Raw genomic sequence first — 19,668 nt, 5'->3', positions numbered from 1 at the left:
CACCTAGCTGCCCCTACCCTTGTGCATTGTTAGTGGAATTTTGAATCTGTATAACCATTTCAGAAAACAATTTGGAATTATGCAAATAAAATGATTAAACATCCAAACCCTTGGATTCTACCACAAGGCTTGTATCCCAAGGAGATCATTGATCAGAAGAAAGTTCCCCCAAATAATAAAATCCTTACAGAAGCAACAGAAGCACTTTTTGTGACAGCAAAGAATTAGAAACAAAGTAGATGCCTGTCACTGGAGATCTGGCTAAAGAAGGTAAATGAATGTGATAGAATATTATTATTTTATAAGAAATGACAAAAATGATAAACATATGTAGAAAGATTGTCATGAATTGGTGCAGAGTGGGATAAACAGAGCCAAGAAAACAATATGTATTGTGAGGATGGCAGGGCATTGTTGGTCTTCACAGGGTGGGGGTGGGGGTCCTTTGAAATCCATTACAAAGGGGGAATGGGCCCAGTCAATCACAAAACTGGGAGAATTCTCCTAATCCCGTTCCAAAGGTGACAAACTCAAGATTAGAAGAAACTAGTCCTCAGCTGGTCAAAAATGACCTAGAGATCTTGACCTAGTACACTGGAGTTTGCACAATTAGGTAATTGAATATTATCCCACACACCCCCTCTGACAATTGGGGTTCATCAGTATATCATGTGTCATATGATGTGGGGGGATCATATTAGGGGCATATCATGGAATGGGTGAACCTCTTAGATTGTAACTCAAGTTTTGAGAGCCTATGAAAATCCAAGAGGGAGGGGAGTTTCTAAAGACTATAAATTATCTGATGTTCAAATGTGACCTCATGCATCATGCTAGGTGAAGTACCCATATCCTTCAGGATTCATGAATAAAATCTACTATTTTCTCTCACTCTAGCAGGTTTTCCTTTCATTCATTTATAACAGTATGATTATACAAAAATGCAAAAGGAAAGAATTACTACAAAATAATCAAAAATGACTCAAAAAAAAGTCACAAAATTGGGAAGAATTCAGAAGACATCCCTAGCCCACCCCCCACCCCTTTGCAGAGTCACATGTGTGGTACATTGTACATAATTTCAGATTTGTCTTTTGATGTATTGATCAGAATAGCTGAATTTTTTCATAAAAATATTTGTTTTTATTATATGGTTCTCTAAAAGGGGAAAAGTGCGTGAGGTATACTGAGGAAATTTTTGATGCTTAAAAGGTTTCAATGCTTTATGAAAAAACACAGTTACTGATGACTAAATTCATGAATAACAATATCCATCTATCTATCTGAAATCATTGATATCTGTATTTGTCTACATAAGGATAAAATGCCAGGTTTGGAAAGGACCTCAGTGAAATGCTATCTATCATCATCACCTGATCTCAGATTAGCCTTAAACTGAGACTTGGGACAGCCGAGGTCTGACGATTAGACAATGGCAAAGACAAGACTATCACTCCAGACTTAGACATAAAGCACCGGCAATCATAGGAGCCTAGATTTAAAGATGCAAGGGAGTTAGTCTTCAGGGTCTAAGCTCAGCACTCTATTCATGCTACTACACTAGCTTTTGGTGTGATTCACAGGTAAAAGTGGAGAAGAATTTCATCTTCCCCCTGGGAAGAAAGCAACTTCTACAGTGAAATTAGGAACCACTTTCCTGCATTAGTTCACATATAAATTAAGATGATGAGGATGTTTGGCAAAGGTTCCTTGCCCATTTACACAAATCTCCTGTCATTTATAATGAGCAGTTTTATTGAAATCCATCCTATCATTCTCAATCTACCTGGAAATTGCAAATGAAACTCACTATTGGGGAGAAAAGGGTATGTCCAATGACATCTACCTTCTGAACAAACCACCAATTAAGATTTATTCCCTAAGGTCATCTCATTTTTCTCTCCATATAGGGTAAGGGTGGGGGGGGATTTGAAACAGATAGAGGAAACTCAGCTACTAATGTAAGGATGGGAATAGAGGGGAATAAATTTCTGAAGGAAAATGACTATAAGTAATACTAAAATCAATGTGTCTCCAAGTCCATAAAAGAGAATAGACTAATGATTATTATAAACCTGGGAGGAGCAATGGATAGACCAATTGTTCTAGTCAGGAAGACTGAGTTCAAATTTGATCTTAGATACTTCTTAGCTGTGCAAGGCTTAGCAAGCCATTTAGCCTTTATCTGCTTCAGTTTTCTCACCTGTAAAATGGGGATTAATAATAGCACCTATCTTCAGGATTGTTACTGAGATAACATTTAGAAGGCGCTTTTGCAATTTAGCATTTATATAAATGCTAAAATCTATTATTATTATTATTATTATTATTATTATTATTATTACAGCTATGTGACTATAGGCAAGTCATGGAATTTCCCAGCAGTCAACTCAGCAATAGCATAACCTGCAGAATAGCTACCCTTTGGGATGGTTTCAGAAAAAACTTAGAAAGTTTTCTCTGAACTAATGAAATAAAGTGAGCAGAACCAGGAAAATATACACAGTAACAGCAGTATCTAACAATCATCGCCTGGTAAAGACTTGACTACTCTAATCAATATAATGATCCAAGATGATTCCAAAGGACTCATGATGAAAAATCTTATTCTATATCCAGAAAGAGAGAGAAAACTGAGGAACATTGGAGAATGAACATTTTTTACTTTATTTTCCCTGTGTTTTTTTTGCAATGTGCCTAATATGAAAATAAATGTTTTAGGACTTCATGTGTGTAACATACATTGCTTGCCTTCTCAGTGGATGGGTCTAAGGCTGAATGGAGGGAACGAATTTGCAGCTTAAATTTTTTATAAGAATGGGGAAAATAAATATAAATTTGAAAAAGTTAGCTAGCCTTTACCAATTAAGGAAATTTCTTTAGTAGCCATTTCCTACACCACTGGGATCATATGTTTAGTCAGGAAATAAACAAAATCTTTAATAAAATGTATAATACTGTTATTTTTGTTCAGTCATTCAGTCATGTCTTCATGACTCCATGGACCATAGCATGCCTGACCCTTCTCTCCTCCACTATCTCTTTGAAGTTCATGTTTATTGTCTCCTTGGCACTGTCTATCCATCTCAATCTCTGCTGTTCCCTTTTTCTATGGGCTTCAATCCTTCCCAACACCGGGGTTTTTCTCTAACAAGTTTCATCTTGTCATTATGTGGCCACAGCATTTAAGCTTAAGCTTAAGTATTAATCCTTCCAGAGAATAGTCTGGATTATTTTCTTTAAGTTTTGAACAATTGGTTGATTTTACCTTCTTGTTGTCCAAACAACTCTCAAAAGTCCTCTCCAGCACTACACACACACACACACACACACACACAGACACACACACACACAGACACACACACACACACACACACACACACACACACAATAATAGTAGTGATAATTCACTTGTGGCTTGTTCTATAAGATCTCCTAAGGTCTTCCCTTTCATGACAATCCTGTGGATGGAGGGAGCTGACCCCTCTAGAAAACTTTAAGACTTGCGAAGGATCTCTCCACATTTCAGTTGTTCTCTTACATATTTTACAGATGAGGATATTAAGATTCAGAGACACATACTGACAAATCTGACCATCAATCAGCATTTCTTAAATACCTACCATATGCCCACTGATATACTAGGTGCTCAGGATACAAGGATGAAGGATGAAACAATATCTCCTCATAGGAGTTTGCATTCAAATGATGAGGAAGTGGGGAGGGGAGACCGAGGACAAAGGTCAGAAGATATTACAGAAGTGCAGAAATTCAAATTTCAGTACAAAGAAATTAAAGCCATGGTTGTTTTCAAGGAAGAACACTAGGGGGTTGGGGTGGGCTGAAGAAGATGGTGATTGAGCCAGGTCATGAGGAAAGCAGACTTTAGGTGGAAGGGCACGCTAGGCTTGGCATACGGCTAGTGCCATCTCTGTGATGGGATATGGGAGATGACAGATCAGGTGTGAGGAATAAAGAGAAGACCAATCTGACTATCAAAGAGTTTGGGAGGGTGAGTAATATCTAAAAAGACTGGAAAGGAAGGTCAAGATCACTTTATAGAGAGCTTGTAAAGTCAAATAGAGGAGTTCCTATTTTATCTGAGGCAATAGGAAGTCACTGGTGTTGGCTGGGGCATCACAGGGCCAAGCCTCTACCTTAAGGAGTGCATATGTAAGTCATATTTGTGAGTCATCTGCATAGAGATGATAGTTAAACCTATAGGATCTGATGAGGTCACTGAGAAGAGTACGTAGAGGGAGGATGGTCCAAGACAGAATCTTTTTTTTTTCAGTTTTTGCAAGGCAATGGAGTGAAGTGGCTTGCCCAAGGCCACACAGCTAGGTCATTATGAAGTGTCTGAAACTGGATGTGAACTCAAGTACTCCTGACTCCAGGGCTGGTGCTCTATCCACTGCGCCACTTAGCCGCCCCCAAGACAGAATCTTGGGGAACATCCAGTTAGGGATAGTGTTGTGGCTGATAAGTGATCAAAGAACATGGAGGAGTAATTAGTCATGTGATAAGAACTAGCAAGGAATACTGTCACTAAAACCCAGGAAAGAATATCTCGGACAAAAGGGTGATCAACGGTGCCGATAACTGTGGAAGGTCAAAAAACAGTGAGGATAGCAAAGCAATCTGAAGATTTGGAAATTCAGAGCTTTCAATTCTGATGAGTTCAGAAGCCAGAATTCTAAGAGCTGTGTGTGTGTGTGTGTGTGTGTGTGTGTGCAAGAGAGAGATAAGAAGAGGGAGGGAGGGAAAGAGGAGAAGGAGAAGGAGAAGAAGAAGGAGAAGAAGAAGGAGAAGAAGAAGAAGAAGGAGAAGGAGAAGAAGAAGAAGAAGAAGAAGAAGAAGAAGAAGAAGAAGAAGAAGAAAAGAGATGAGATGAGATGAAGAGCAGAGGAGAGGGAAAGAGAACAGAGCAGAGGAGAAGAGAGGAGAGGTTTGCATGGGAAAGACAAGGAGGATCAAGAACAATATTTTGAAAGAAGGGTTGGATCTAGGGAAGGTTTTTCCCTTTTTTAGCCTAGAGGAGACTTGGGAATATTTGAAGTCTATAGGTTATTAGATAGGAAGAGGTTGAAGATTAGGGCAGAGATGACTGATGCTGTAATCTGATGGTAAAGATGGAGGCCATGGGATCAGACACCCGGGTGATGGAGATGGTCTTGGAAAGGAGAAAGCAATGGAAAAGACGAGCAGATGATGAACTTTCTGAGAAAGGAAGGGGGAAGATATGGGGTCAGGATACGAATTACCATTATTTGGATTGGGTGAAAAATCAGATTAATTGTACTTCAAAATAGGAGACGTTATTGGGTTAATGGAAGTAAAGAGAAAATTTGGAAGTGGCCGTGGAGAGAGAGGAATTTCCCAAGTTCCCCTTTGGGGCTAGGAGGAGAGGGGTAGGAGAGAAGGTGCTGGAGATGGCTGCTTTTCCTCCAAGGTGCTGGAGGGAGGCCGTGGGAGACAATAGTGGTTAACCCACAATCAATCGCCAGGCTATTAAGTGTCTGAAGCTGGATTTGAAATACACAGACCACAAAGAAACCTGGAAAATTCTTTAAGAAATCATGGAAAATGAAGAAGGGAGAAGCAGTAGGGGAGACATGCTGAAGGAGACAAGATGGAGAAAATGGAATGAGGATGAATGGATGGATAGAGTTCTGATAGGCTCTTGGTGGGAAAGAAGGATTAAAGAAATGTCAGGATATTTGGTGCACTGAAAGAAGAAAGGAACAGGTACACAGTGACCATGGATCAAGATTTCTAGGTCTCTTTCTACTAAAAGCTGGCTGCATGACCTTGGGCAAGTAATTGAACTCCTCGGGTTTCAGGAAACTCTCAGATTATAAACTGAGAAGCAGGTTTTTTTTCATAGTTAGCACTCAACAACCTTAACTTGGAAGGGATATCAGAGCATCTTCGAGGTCAACTCCTTCATTTGGTGGATGAGGAAACTGAGAACCAAGGAGGTATGAAGTGATTTACCCAAGATACTAGATTTGGAAATAGATGGAACTTCAGAAGTCATTTGGAGTCAGGAGGACCTGATTGAAATATGACCTCAGAGGCTTAATATTTACGTAGCTCTGTGACCTTGGGCAAGTCACTTAACCCCATGGTCTCACAAAAAAAAAAACAAACCCAAAATGGGCAAACTGATACCTATGGAGGTTAAAGGATACCACAAGTTGGTAAATGACAAAGGAAGGATTTGATTCATAGGAAGTTCCTTTCATAGATGACATTTCAGGCATGTACCCTCCCTGCTTACAAAGTAAGAAATTAAATAAAATATAAACAGCTAGTAAGCATAGTAGTTTGTATTGGTGTTGGAGGTTAAATTTCTAATAAGACAGTTAAAAAACCAGCCTAAGCAAGCTGACTAGGAAATTAGATTTGAAGGGGGGGAAAAAAAAGAATACCTTCTAAGGCTGAATCTGCATACTTATCAGTGGGCCTATTGTTTGCCAAAGGTATTTGAAGTGGGATTGGGTTCATTTCTCCAGAGTCTTTGACATAAAGTATGATAAAGAAAAATGTTTATAATTCACTATCATACAAGTTGGTTTTTTGAGAATTAATTAAGTTTAAATAAACAATAAAAAAATGAGGCAGATGGATTTTTGGAATTTTGCTTCTCTAATAACCAAGGTAACATATTTGGCTTGACCCATTTCTTGATAAATGAAGTGGGGTGGGCTGTCACTGGCAAACTGACAACAAGTCCTGTTCCCTCTTGTCAATAAAGCTACAGAATTCTCACTCCTTGCATTGGATGCCATGAAAAACAAAACCTGTCAGCATCTTCATAAAATGTCTCCAAGCATTCAACATGCATACTCCTGTCAAACTTAATTATGTTTTTAAACATTTCTAGGGCATATTATCATTTCTGAGTGTTTTACAATCAGTTTTATTACTTAATAAAGCTTTTAATGTACAGTAAAAATTATTACACATATGCAGCTTTTAAATTTTTACTACCGTTATCTTTACATAATTTTCCCAAGTGGAGGGAAAGAAATAGTAACTTGTTTTGAGGTCCTCCAAATTCAAAACTTTCCACCAAAGTTTACAGATGGGAAGCAAGGTAGATAAGTCTCTGTTCTAGCCCATGAAGGCCAAGGACAAAGTTCAGGCGAGTCATGCCCCCTAGGCACAGCCAGGATGGCCTAGCTCAACCAAAGTCTGTCAGCACAAGAGAATGAGAAAGGAAAAGCTCCAAATAGTTTGCCCATTAGTGCGTGTCTACCTCTTCCCTTCCTGGGCAAAAATGAGAAACATGCTCATTATTTCTAGAAGCACCAACAAAAAAATCACTCTTATTCCCATCAAGCTTTAAGTTTGCAATGGACTTTTCTATCAGTTATCCAAGAATCTGTCCTCCTACAGTCCAGTTGGGTGTACCTTCCTTCCCTCAGGATACACCCAATCCTTCTCTGCCAGAGCAGAATATTCTCCAGTGGCTGTGGCTGAAAAATATTCATAGGCTCATAGACTTAGAATCTTAGAAGCCATTGAGTCCATTCTCCTCATTTTATAAATGAGGAAATTGAGGCATAGAGTATCACTCAGCTAGTGATTGTCTGAGGAAGGAAGGGTATTACCCATTAAACCATACTGCCTCTTCAGTTCATCACTTGGTGGTCAACCTCTTTGAGATGAACTACTTGAATGTTCTAAGATAACAGATGCCCACTTCTTTACCAAGTCCAAATACCAAACTTTTCCACATTCCTAAGCTCTGTCAGGGTCTGTCATCTGCTGGCATCATTTTTGGGAACCCTGGACTAACCCCCATCCCATGACATGAAGTAGGAGAAAATCAGGAAGAAAAGATTAAAAACAATCATCAATCATGGCTTCTCCATCTGGCTTCCATGGTCACATATGTGGCTAATGGAAGAATAGCAAATCCAGCCCCCCATTCAGATTCTTCCACAAAGCCAGATGTATTATCTCCCTAGTGCCAGATATGCAGATGGTAAACTGAACATTACCTTTCCATACCCATGTTTAATCTTGTATCAAGTCAGCACACAATACTCTTTGTTTTGGTCTATTGTTTTGACCCTGCTGTAGACATTCAAGAATTATTTTATGATATATAAACCATGGGATGGCACTAAGTTTCAACCTCCAATACTGGCCCATCAGCACTGTTTTTGATTATGAATTAAGGATCTAACTATTTAAAGGCTTATGGGATTCTGAAAAAAAAAAAAGATCGACACGTGTGTATTCTGAAGAGTCATCCATCAACCTGGAAGGTTCTACTTAGATTCTGCCAAAGGTGAACAAATGTGTCTGCCACTCACCTGCTGCGTAACTCCAGCCTGGGATGTGAATGGACAGTTTGTTGGGGTGGCTAATGGTGTGGTACAAGGCCATACTTTCTCCTTTCATCTTCCCCACTGTTAAGTGATTAGTTCCTTTCTCAGTGTCTGAAAACTCTTGGCTTCCTAGGGGACGTGTGCTGCTCCAAGAACACGAGTAATTCCTCGAAGAGATTCTCTGCCAAGGTGGGCTTTCCTTTAGGCATCTGTCTTTGAAGTCTGTGGCCCAGGTTGTTGGGGCTCTCTTCTCACTTTGCTCTGCGAGTTTCTGGCTCAGTACATTGTCTCCCATCTCGTCCTCCTCTGTATTAGTCATGCGATCTACTCCATCTGGTGTTATTCCATGAGAACTACAATTCAGGTTGAGAGACAGAACAGATCTGTGCCTTTTGGAGCCTGTGATGGGAGGCTGCTCCAGAGGAATAGAGAGAGATCTGTCCAAGTAATGGACAGTGTTTGCACATGGTTGAGACACTTGCAGGTGAACACAAGAACTAAACATAAGAGGAACTTTCTCCCCATGACTTGGGATGGCTGGAGGGATCATCACATTCTCTTTATTCTCAGGGTTCAAAATCCAACACAACTGCCTATGAGAGTCAGAGGCCTTGAATGGACTTGCCAACCTATTTTCAGAAGCCTCGTGACCATGGAAGAGTTTGTGGGGATGTCCCGGTTCCCGATCATTGCCCAAAGTCGTTTTGTCCCTGAGTCCATCCTTGGCCCCGCATGTGGAGCACAGGGGGTCAACAGTGGTACCCCACATCAGGGTGTCGGTTGGAGGACTAACACGTCTGGCTGTGATGGTGATGGAGGAAAACCCTCTTCTTGGGTTAGGATCCGGATTTTCCTCTTGGGGAGGCAGCTTGGTTCCAGATACAGTCTCCTTGGAGGACATTGTGATTCCCATTCTGCCAGGAAGCAAGGAGAAGGCTTGGTCAATGTTAGCTGGACTGGGACTAGCCAAAGACTGGTTCATAGGATGAATTTTAGGCTGAACCATCATGCACTGCCCTGGCAAGGCTGGGGCATTCTTTTGCAGTCTCTGTTCATCAATCATTTGGGAAATGAGGAGGGATGAAATCATTTTTGTTTTCTGTGATGCCAGAGTCTCCTGTGAAGGACAAGATACCCAGATTATTATTTAAACCCTTCACTGTAGCAAAGCCTCAAATCCATCTTTCCTAAGCCAGCATGATGCCCCAGAGCACTGATCCATTCCTAATTTCTCTTGCCTTGTTTTCTGTCCAAGCAAGAACATGGATCTAAAACCCTATCTCCCAAATTACCCAAAGTGTTTTGGGGAAAGAAATTGAAGAGTTTGGTGCAGAAATTCAGTATGCCTCAACCACGGTGACTGGCTTTCTCAGCTGGGCAGCTTGGGGGTTTTTAAGGTTGACTGTCAGCTTTCATTGTCAGACTCCAACACCACCACCCCCTCAGCCCCTTGGCCTGGAGACATCTGTGTTGATCTTCTGCAATATTAAAATGTTTCTGCCTGGGAGCAGAGTGAGTAGATGGTGATTCTGTGTTAAGTTGGTTAAGTGATTCTGTGGGAGTCAACTCAATACTCCTGCCAGCCAGGTCGGCTATGGTGATGGAGAAAACCCTCAGCTCCTATGCCTGCCCCTTCCCCCACAGATCCAGGGAAACAGAGAGGCTGTAGTATCCTGGGTCTCCAGGCTCATACCCTAGCCAGATCGCCATGGCTTAGCGGCCCCAGAATCTCTGGCTTCTGGAGAAGCTCAAGGCAGTCATTGAACAGGAGTGATTGACAATGGCTAGAGCCTAATTTTTTCTGACCCAAACAATTATATTATCTATCGGGTTAGATGAGAAATGGGTTACTCTGACAAGACAAATACAGTGTGCTCCAGTGAAATGAGGGCTTGCAGAAGGAAGGATTTTGGATCTGTCGACTTTAATAATATAGATGATGGGCTATATTCTACTTTTAATCAACAGATGGTACATTCTGGGGCTCGGGTGCTGGGGAGGCTCAGAGGAAGCACTGAGATTGTTACCTAGAAGGCCTAATCTGGCCAGGGCAGGTCTGCTGAGAGCAGACAGCTCTCTTCCTTATCTGAGTTTATTTAGTCTGTTTATTTAGAAAGCAATGCAGAGGGGCATGGCAAAAGCCAACCCTGCCACCTACGTTTCTGGAATGCTCACTGTCGACAGAGCTCCATTTTCACAGTCATTACACTGTTTTCTTGTAAAACTCTCTATGCAACTATCCACCATCCAGAATTATGTAGCTGAATTTATTGACCACCCACTGAGTGCAGAGATGCTCGGGCTCAGGAAGCTGGGAGGGATGATTGATGGATGATGAAGTGTGGAACAGCACAAAGCAGACAGGGAGGATTGGATATCACAGGTGGCCCTTTGGGGAGGAGAAAGAGGAGGAGAAAGAGGAGGAAGTAAGCTCATATATGAGATGAAGATATTCAAAAATTCAGGGGGAAGGGAAAAGATGGATGGGTTGGGAGTAAGAGGACCAGGATTCAGATTCTTAAATCTTCCATTTACTGAAGCCCCAGCTTAGGCGCCATCTCCTAGACAGGGTCTTCCCTGCTTATTCTCAGTTGCTGCTACTCACTAGGCTCTGTGAAATGGGATCATTGATGCAGAGCTGGCAGAGCCCTCCTGACCAAGAAGGGAGGAAAAGGCCAGGGAGGTCAGCTAGCTTGCCCCAAATCACCCAACTAGTGGGGTTTGGGGCCAGGAATCAATCTCAGGTTCCCTGATTAGAAACTCTTTGAATAATCCTAAGAACTAATGATAATAAATAGCAGTCATCGAAAATTTACAAAGCACCCCACATGCATTATCTCGGTTGATCTTCACAACCACCCCTGGGAAATAGGTATTTGTTACTTGTTGTTATACACAGTTGAAGAAACTGAGGCAGGCATAAATGAAATGACTTGCTTAGGGTCACACAGCTAGGAAGTAGCTGGGACTGGATTTGAATTCAGGTCTCCCTGCAGTGGAAAGAATGTTGGGCCTAGTGTCAGGAACACTGATCTTCCTGAATTCCTAGCTGTGTGATCTCAGACAAGTCACTTTATGCTGTTTGTCTCAGTTTCCTCATCTGTAAACTGAGTTGAAGAAGGAAATGGCAAACCACTCTAGTATCTTTGCCAAGAAAACCCCAAAAGGGGTCACAAAGAATTGGACACAATTGAAAACCAACTCCACAACAACCATCTCAGCACATTTCCTGACTCCAGTCCTAGCCTTGGCATTCACTGGGCCATCCAGGTGTCTCCTTATTATTCCTCTTCCCTCATTTAGTTCAGGTGAAGAAACTCAAGTCTCTCCATGAGCCAGTGAGAGCATTTTGAGAAGTTCTATTACTCTCAACTATAGAGACGTTACCCAGAGAAACAGGTAGGTGTGAGGCTGTGAGTTTCTATTTGGAAAGGATTGTAGAGGCATCTGGCCAACTTCCTACATTTTACTTTCAAAGCAGAATCTAAGACCTCCTGTATGCTAAGGGCCCGGGTGCCTGGATCTAGAATTGAAAAGGATATCAGAGACCATATGGTTCAAACTCCTCTTTTTAGGAAAGAGAAAACTGATGTTTGGAGAAATGAAGTGATTTGCCCAAGATCTTATGGTAAGAGGCAGAATTTGAAGCCAGGTCCTCTGATTTCAGAGCCACATTCTCTCTGAGGTTCTTTCTACTGCTTTCCAATTATTTTGTATTTGCTTTGTTGATGCTTAGTATTTAGCTGTTGGGTTTCTCCTTGAGGCAGGTAAATGGTATAATGGAGGAAGCCCTGGATCTGGAGTCAGGAAGTCTTGAGTTCAAATTCATTGTATTACTAGCTGTGTAACCCTGAGAGATCACAACAGCTCCTACCTGTTGTGAGGATCTCTTAGATCACTTCTAGTCTTAGATCTATGACCCTGCTGCCCTATGAGAGGTCTTTGATCCTATCTTGGAACTAAAGTGACGAGCTTGGACTAATAGGCCTCTTAGTATCCTACCACCTCCAGCCCCAGGATCCTACTTGGGTGAAATTATGCCTCTTTTCCTCATCTAAAAATACATGGGTAGGGGAGGTAAATGATGACCCCTAAGAACCTTTTTTAGGCCTAAATCTATAATTTGAAGGTGGATAAATTAATTAAAAAGATGCAAAAGGATAAGTTCAGAGCAATAGTTCTCTCAAGTGATTCCTGACTTTCTCTGAGACCTGTTGTAGTTTGTGTTCCCCGTTTAATAAAAGGAACTCCCTGGGACTTGAGGAATGCTGTTGATACTACATCAACAAATATTGGGACCTACAAGACCACCAACTCTAACCCCTACCTGACCAAGGCCCAAACAACCTCTTGGAGAGCCATCAACCCCCTCTCTGCTGGAGACCTCCAGGAAGGATTTATCTACCATCTACCATGGCAGCACATTTCACTTTAGGAACTGTTCTCATGGAAGGAAGATGGTGGGTGGGGGTTGTGATTGATTGATTGTGATTGATTTCCTAACATCACATTCCAAGTTATAGGTATTATCCCAAGTTTTGGAGGCTTTCCTTTCTTTCTCTTACTGTCATGGGGCCTTGGGGTTGTTCATTTAGTATAACAATTAAAACAGTTAGCATTTATATAGCAATTGATGTAGAGAAATACTTTACATTTATTTATTATGTATTAATTCCTTTGACCTTCACAATTGTCCTGTGAGGTAGGTACCATTGTCCCCATTTTACATATGAGGAGCTGAGACAAAAAGAGATAAAGGGACTTGCCCAGGGTCTGGATTTGAACTCAGATGTTCTTGATTCTAATTCCCATGTCTTATTCAGAGCATCATCTAGGTCCCTAACTCCCACATTATGACTAGATTATTTCCTTCTCTCATCATCCATATCACCAAATCAGGATGTAGATTGGAGCTACCCATTGCATTTTATAATGCAGAATCCATTGTCTCGCATGGTCTGATGAATGGCCATTCATTCATTCAGTCATCTCTACTTGGAGGCTGCCAGGGAAAGGAAGCACTGCTTTTTGAGGCAGCCCATTCTGCCTTGGGGCAGCTCCAATAAGATGGATGATTTTCTCTACATCAAGCCTAAATCTGTTTCACCACCTACCTCCTGGTCTTGATTCTTTCCTCTAGAACTAAGAACAACAAATCACATATCTTCAAAGAGAGGGCCATTGAGTCCAAACCCTACCTAAGCAAGAGGCCCCTCTAAACCTTCCTGACAAGGTGAGCTGAATGGTCCTAGGCTTGATGACCTTCAGTCTTGGTGGACTCACTACACTTGGAGACAACTCATTGCACTTTTGGACAGCTCCCACTGTTATAGGTGTCCAGAATTTGCTCATTACAACTTCTGGTCATTGCACTCAAAAAGGAAAAAAAAAGCTGATGGCTACCCTTCCTCTATACATCATTACCATTTCCTACTGCTCCCAACTATAGCCTGAACCTTCCCTGGTGACATAGTAGCCAGTATGAAGACCACATGTGAACATGGATGCAGTCTTCTAGCTTGCTTAGAAGCCCACCCATCTCCAGGTGCTGCAGGACATCATTTTGTTTATCTCTTTTCTAAAAGTTTCAATGTTTTATTTTTTCTGTTTAACTTTCTTTTTGGCAGCTTTTCATGTGCATTATAGTCATTGTAGAGATGGCTCCAGTTTCATTTCATTCACTCTGCATTAATTCATCCTGATCCCCCCGTTTAGCTCATGTCTTCTTATTCATTATTGCTTATTACACAATAACATTCTAGGACATTTCTTCGTCCTAACTTTGCCGCCATTCCCTAGTCAATGGCCAGTCACTTTCTTTGCTGTGCTTTGCTGTCACCAACAGGACCGCCAAAAGTCTCCTGAGACGCTGGACCTTGGTTTCTATCTTGGAGTCTATATACACAGCACTAAATGTTCCGGGTCAAAGAATAGTGAAGATTTAGTTACTGTTTTTCGTAATTCCCAACTGGAACCCAGAATGGTTACGTTACTTCACCATCAGTGAGACAACATATCTGTGTTCCTATAGTCCCTGCAACGTTGCTTCTCATCTTTTTTTTCTCCTTTGCTGATCTACACAGTGCAAGGTGAGTTCCTAGGGGTTTTCATTTATAGTTTTATTATTAATATTGACTAATAGTATTAATATTAATATTTTAATGTGGCCATTTATGAAAGGAAAATCTTTTAAAAACTTATCTATCAGATAATGAATGGCCTGTGGAATTACAAATTTGTCAGTCCCACTCCCTATTTCTGGCCCTGCTCTTTGGAGGCAAGCACCATAGCCTTTCAAATATTTGAAAACATTTGAGATCAAGCTAAATAGTGCTACTACTGACCTAAATGGTAATTAATGTGCATCAAGAGACCTCAAAGCTGGAGCTGATGAGATGTCAGCTTTAGTATATATGTACCACAAGAAAGGACAATGGGAAACCCTTTCCAGGTATTATTCTTATTAGATGTGAACCCAGGCATTAAATCTTAACTTAGAAGCAAAACTAGACAAGGTTCTTTCTTCTTTGGGAAGAAATGACTAAGTCTGAGGTGTACTATATCTCTACTCATATCCCCAAGAGCTATTCGGTATATTTCTTAACAGAATTATGCTTTAATTACATCATAAAAACTTTTCTCAAATGTGACATGCACCTGAGTAGAGTTGGAGAGGATTGTAAGACAGGAACCTCAAAGACCATATATCCTACCAGGCAGAACGATTTCTCCTCAGTGGAGACCAGGGAGGGCAACCTGGCCATGGGCAGTTACAGGGAAGGTGAGCAGAGTCACAGGGCACAAGTGTCATTTCCTCTCCAGGAACGATAGTTTTGATTTGATCGACAATTCCAGAGAAGACAGAAATGGAATAGAATATATTAAATATCAAATATCGTATATTCCCCAGATAATGACAGAGTATGTAGAAGACATACTTATTGAATCTTTGACCCTGAATCAGTTTTGAGGCTCTCTGTGACTCAGTGTCTTCATCTGTAGAACTTGTACTTGATTGTTTCTAAGGTTCCTTACACCAACAAAACTATGATTCTGTGAAATGAATTTAAGGGGAATACTTGGAATATTGGAAATACTTGGAAGCAAACACAGATGATCTCAATGGGGGTCAATGGATGGAATGCTACTCTTTTTAAAGTTGTTTAGACTTAAAACTGAGGGAAAAAACCTAACCCAGTGAATGATGGCAGCTAATGGGAAAGGCCCTGCTATTCTCTGCTTGGGTCTTCTTTTCCTTCACCATGGGTAAAAATCTGGATAAGTCATATGTACTGGATCTTTGTTCTGACTTCCATTATCTTCTTGGACTTGGATTCTCTCAGAGGGTATCCAAATGATCAATTTTTCAACAAATATTAAGTGCCTTTTATGGAAGATTCAAAGATAAATGAGTACTGCCTTTCTCCTGAAGAAAGTGAAGCCAAAAGAGAAAGGAGAAAGGCAGAGAGAGAGAGAGAGAGAGAGAGAGAGAGAGAAAAGAGGCAACAGGAGACAGTGACTAATCTGGTGCCACCCGGATTCTTAGGCCACTCAGTGCTCCAGCAGGATGGTTTTTATAAACAAGAATTCCTTCCATGTATATTTGATCTCCTCCCAAACCATCCATATGGTATCATTTCTATAGTGTAAACTACTGAAACATACACATTATTTTCTCAGTGCAGATGTCTAGGTCAAGGTCTAAAAAAAAAGACCTCCACTGACACAGGGCAGCAGTGTAACCGTAAAGTGATCTTTGAGATTTGTCAAGGGTATTGAGAGGTAAAGGGGCTTGCCCATGGCCACCCAGTCATTGGATAAGATTCGGATCAGGAATCCAGGTTGCTCCACTCCACCACATTGCCCCTGGTTCAAGTGGAGGATGAACAGGGATATTCTATCCATCAAAGGAGCTGTGATGTCAAGGACCATGGTTCCCTTCTCCAAGAATAAAAGTTTTAAGAATTTATGTGGCTCCATTACTCATCACCTTGTAGCCATTCTAGAGAAGAACCTTTCTGGATTAGCCAAGCTGGAAATCAGATGGGAGTTCAGTCCTCCTCAGCATGTGCTACCCTCTTTGACCCAGGAGTGGAGAGCCCAGAGTCACTGAGCAGCACCTCCCAGGATGATGTTAACCTTGCTTAACTAAGCTTTGTTTGGAAAATGTCCCCTTCCAACTGACAGAATTGGAATAACTGAGATGGGCCCAGAAAAAGAAGAGAAGATGGGGTTGGATGTCGCAGTTTATATTCCTTGCTCTGCCCTTTTGAAGTGCAGAGAATGCCTTGTCTGTAGGCAATCCAAGGTCCTGTAAAACTCATTTTACATTTCCTTTCTCTTAGAAGCTTCGTTAAGATATTGACCTTTGTTAAGGCATTTCAAACATGATCTTGTCCAGATGGTAATAGTATTTATGCTTTTATGTATTTTATTGAATGTTTTTTAACTTTATACTGATACCCTCAGGCATTTCTGAGGAAGGACACAATTTTATAAATTGAAATAGAGAATCAACAGATGCAGGATAACAGGATAAAAAGAAAATTCCAAATCTCCCTAGATATCAACAATTCCTCCTTCCTACAATGATCTCTAGACACCTGCCAATATCATCTTCCAAGTGCTCATGTCTGACCAGGTCATTCCTCTGTTCAAATACCTTCAGACTCCCTACTGCCCCCTGACTGAGTCCTTCACATTTCACTTTACATCCCTTTAGGCTCTATAAACCAACATCTGGTGCCTTGATGACATTGTAAAGGTACTGCGATCCATAACCTCTTCACCTGTGCCTTTTGGAATCCCAAGCACATTTCAGGTGCCCCCTCCTAGGAGAAGCCCTTCCTGACATCCTCAGTCATCATTCCTCAATCCTCTCTCAAATGCTTTTGTAAATATGGATCTGATAATATGTGGCATCCCTCCAGTAAAGTAAATGCTCCTGGAGGGCAGGGGCTACTTTTGGGATAGTCTTGTATTCCTGTTGTCTGGCAAATAGGAAGCATTTATTAAACCACTGTTGCATTTGCCAGTTGAAATGAACTTTTTCAATGAATCAAACACTGTGCTTTTGCATTGAAATGCTTTAAAATGTCAACATCAGCCTGGATTTCTAACAGAGAAGGTTGACCAAATGGAAGATCCTCTCCTCCTGGAGACTCTTCCTTTGAGGTTCTCTCTTAGTTCTCCTCCTCACTCTATGACCTGTCCTTCTCAGCTTCCTTTTCTGATTCTCCTCCAGACTGTTGACTTTTAAATGGAGTTGTCTCTCAGGGCTCTGTCCTGGGCCCTCTGCTCTTCTTCCTCTTTCTTGCTTCACTGGGTGATCCCAACAACTTCCATGGATTTAATGACCATCTGTATGCTTATAATTCTCAAATTTACCTATCCTTCCATAACTTCTCTGCTGATGTCTGCCTCACACCTCCAATTGCCTTTCAGACATTACTAAATGGATATCAGCAGACATCTTAAACTCACCAAGACCAGAATAGAATCCATTATCTTCCCTAAAGCTTCCCCATCCTTCCTTATAACTGTAGAGGTCACCATCTTCTTGCCAGTCCCTTAGGGTTCCAATCCTGGACTCCTTACTCTCTTTCATCCAACAAATCTGCTCCCTAAGACCTGTCAATTCAACCACTGCAGAATTTCTCCAGTACACCCCCTTCTCTGACACTGTCCTTGCCTGGTTCAGACCCTCATCACCTCATAATTGGACCACTGTAATAGCTTCATGGGGGTCTGTCTGTCTCAAATCTCTCCCTACTCCATTGTATCTTCCACTCAATTGTCTTCTGAAAGTGAAGAGCTGACCAGTCCCTCACTCAATAAACTCGGTGGCTCCCTATTGTCTCTAGGATCAAATACAAAATCCTCTTGTTTTCAATCTTTTTTTTTGCAAGGCAATGGGGTCAAGTGGCTTGCCCAAGGCCACACAGCTAGGCAATTATGAAGTGTCTGAGGCCAGATTTGAACTCAGGTACTCCTGACTCCAGGGCCAGTGCTCTATCCACTGAGCCACTTAGCTGCCCCTTTTCCAGTCTTTTTATACTTTGTCCCTGATATGTACAATTATGTTGACTCAGTAACACTGACTTCCTTGCTGGTCCATCAACAAGACCTTACATCTCTAACTCTGACTGTCCCCTATGTCTGGACCACTCTCTGACCACTGACTTCCCTGACTTCCTAAAAATACCACCTTCTCCAGGAACCCTTCCCCAATCCCTCTTCATTCTAGACCTTCTCTCTGTTTATACTTTTCTAATTATCTCCTATCTCACTTGTCAATATATAATTACGTACTAGCTGGCCTTCCTCTTCTATTCTTCTTTCTTCTTTTTCTTCAGAGCAGGATTGTCTTGTGTTTTTTAATTGTATCCTCAGTCTGTAGATCCATGTCTTATACATAGTAGGCACTTAATGAATGCTTATTGTCCAACCAAGGCTAGGTGAAATAAGATATAACATCTCTCTACCCTACAGAGAAAGGTATTGTAGAATCCATCCTTCAATGCATTGTCATAGTACTGAAGTAGTACCTGGGCCTCCAGAGATCAGAGAGCACTATTTTAGAATGAGAAGGGACTTCAGAAACCATCCAGGTCACCCCTGTCATTTTCTAGGTAAAGACAGTGAGACCCAGCATGGTTAGGTGACCTGTCCAGCTCACAAGGATAATGGCAAAGTGAAGAATTGAACCCTATGGGATAGCTATTCTGGCAAGTTTGGTCAGAAGTTTTCTGGGCATTTGTCCTGGACTGTAACCACTATCTGAAGACCGATGTACGCTTGGAGAGTTTCATCTATGAATGGAGCTACATGGGAAAAGAGAAGAGAGAGTGAGTATTAGAGAGGAGGTATGGAAGAAAGACTAGGGTCACAGTGAAGATGAAAAGTGATGGGACATAATTATTAATTCTCTTGCCAAGAGAAGAGTCACTGTTCCCTCAGAGAATGGACCAATGGAGAAGAGAATGGATTATGAAACTGAGGGAATCTATAATATTGAACTTGGAAAAAGAGGAAGTTCATCCTTAATAATCTCAATTTTTCCAGGGAGTATGGAAGTGAAAAGTAGTCATTAGGCACTCACATATTTGGGTTGAGCATTGAGAGTAAAATTAATTCAAAAATGAAGCTAATCTTCAAAGAGTTTATATTCTAACTGGGAGAGACAGCTCATATAGGACATTTGAGCAGCAAGGTGAAGAGAATGGCTTGGTGGCCCTTAGGGCACAGCATGAGACCTGGTGTTCAGGGACATTAAAGTATATTGTTGGGGAGAAGAGATCTTGAGGAATAATGGGAATGGGTG

The 19,668-nt window shown here is 41.3% G+C and overlaps 1 protein-coding gene across 4 annotated transcripts in view; it reads right to left on the bottom strand.

The window, feature by feature from the left end:
• C4H10orf90 (chromosome 4 C10orf90 homolog) overlaps nucleotides 1-19,668 on the bottom strand; it is a 144,253-nt gene that overhangs the window by 78,492 nt on the left and 46,093 nt on the right. For 2 of the 4 annotated variants that reach the window (XM_074232178.1, XM_074232179.1), the window contains exon 3: nucleotides 8,331-9,462. In XM_074232178.1, coding sequence (XP_074088279.1) covers nucleotides 8,331-9,462 — 1,132 coding nt within the window. The remainder of the gene's footprint in view (nucleotides 1-8,330; nucleotides 9,463-19,668) is intronic. The other 2 variants (XM_074232181.1, XM_074232180.1) reach the window with 1 other exon arrangement.

The sequence above is a fragment of the Macrotis lagotis genome, chromosome 4 (genome assembly GCF_037893015.1).
Source record: "Macrotis lagotis isolate mMagLag1 chromosome 4, bilby.v1.9.chrom.fasta, whole genome shotgun sequence".
NCBI lineage: Eukaryota > Metazoa > Chordata > Mammalia > Peramelemorphia > Peramelidae > Macrotis > Macrotis lagotis.
This window is presented reverse-complemented; position numbering and strand designations above follow the sequence as displayed.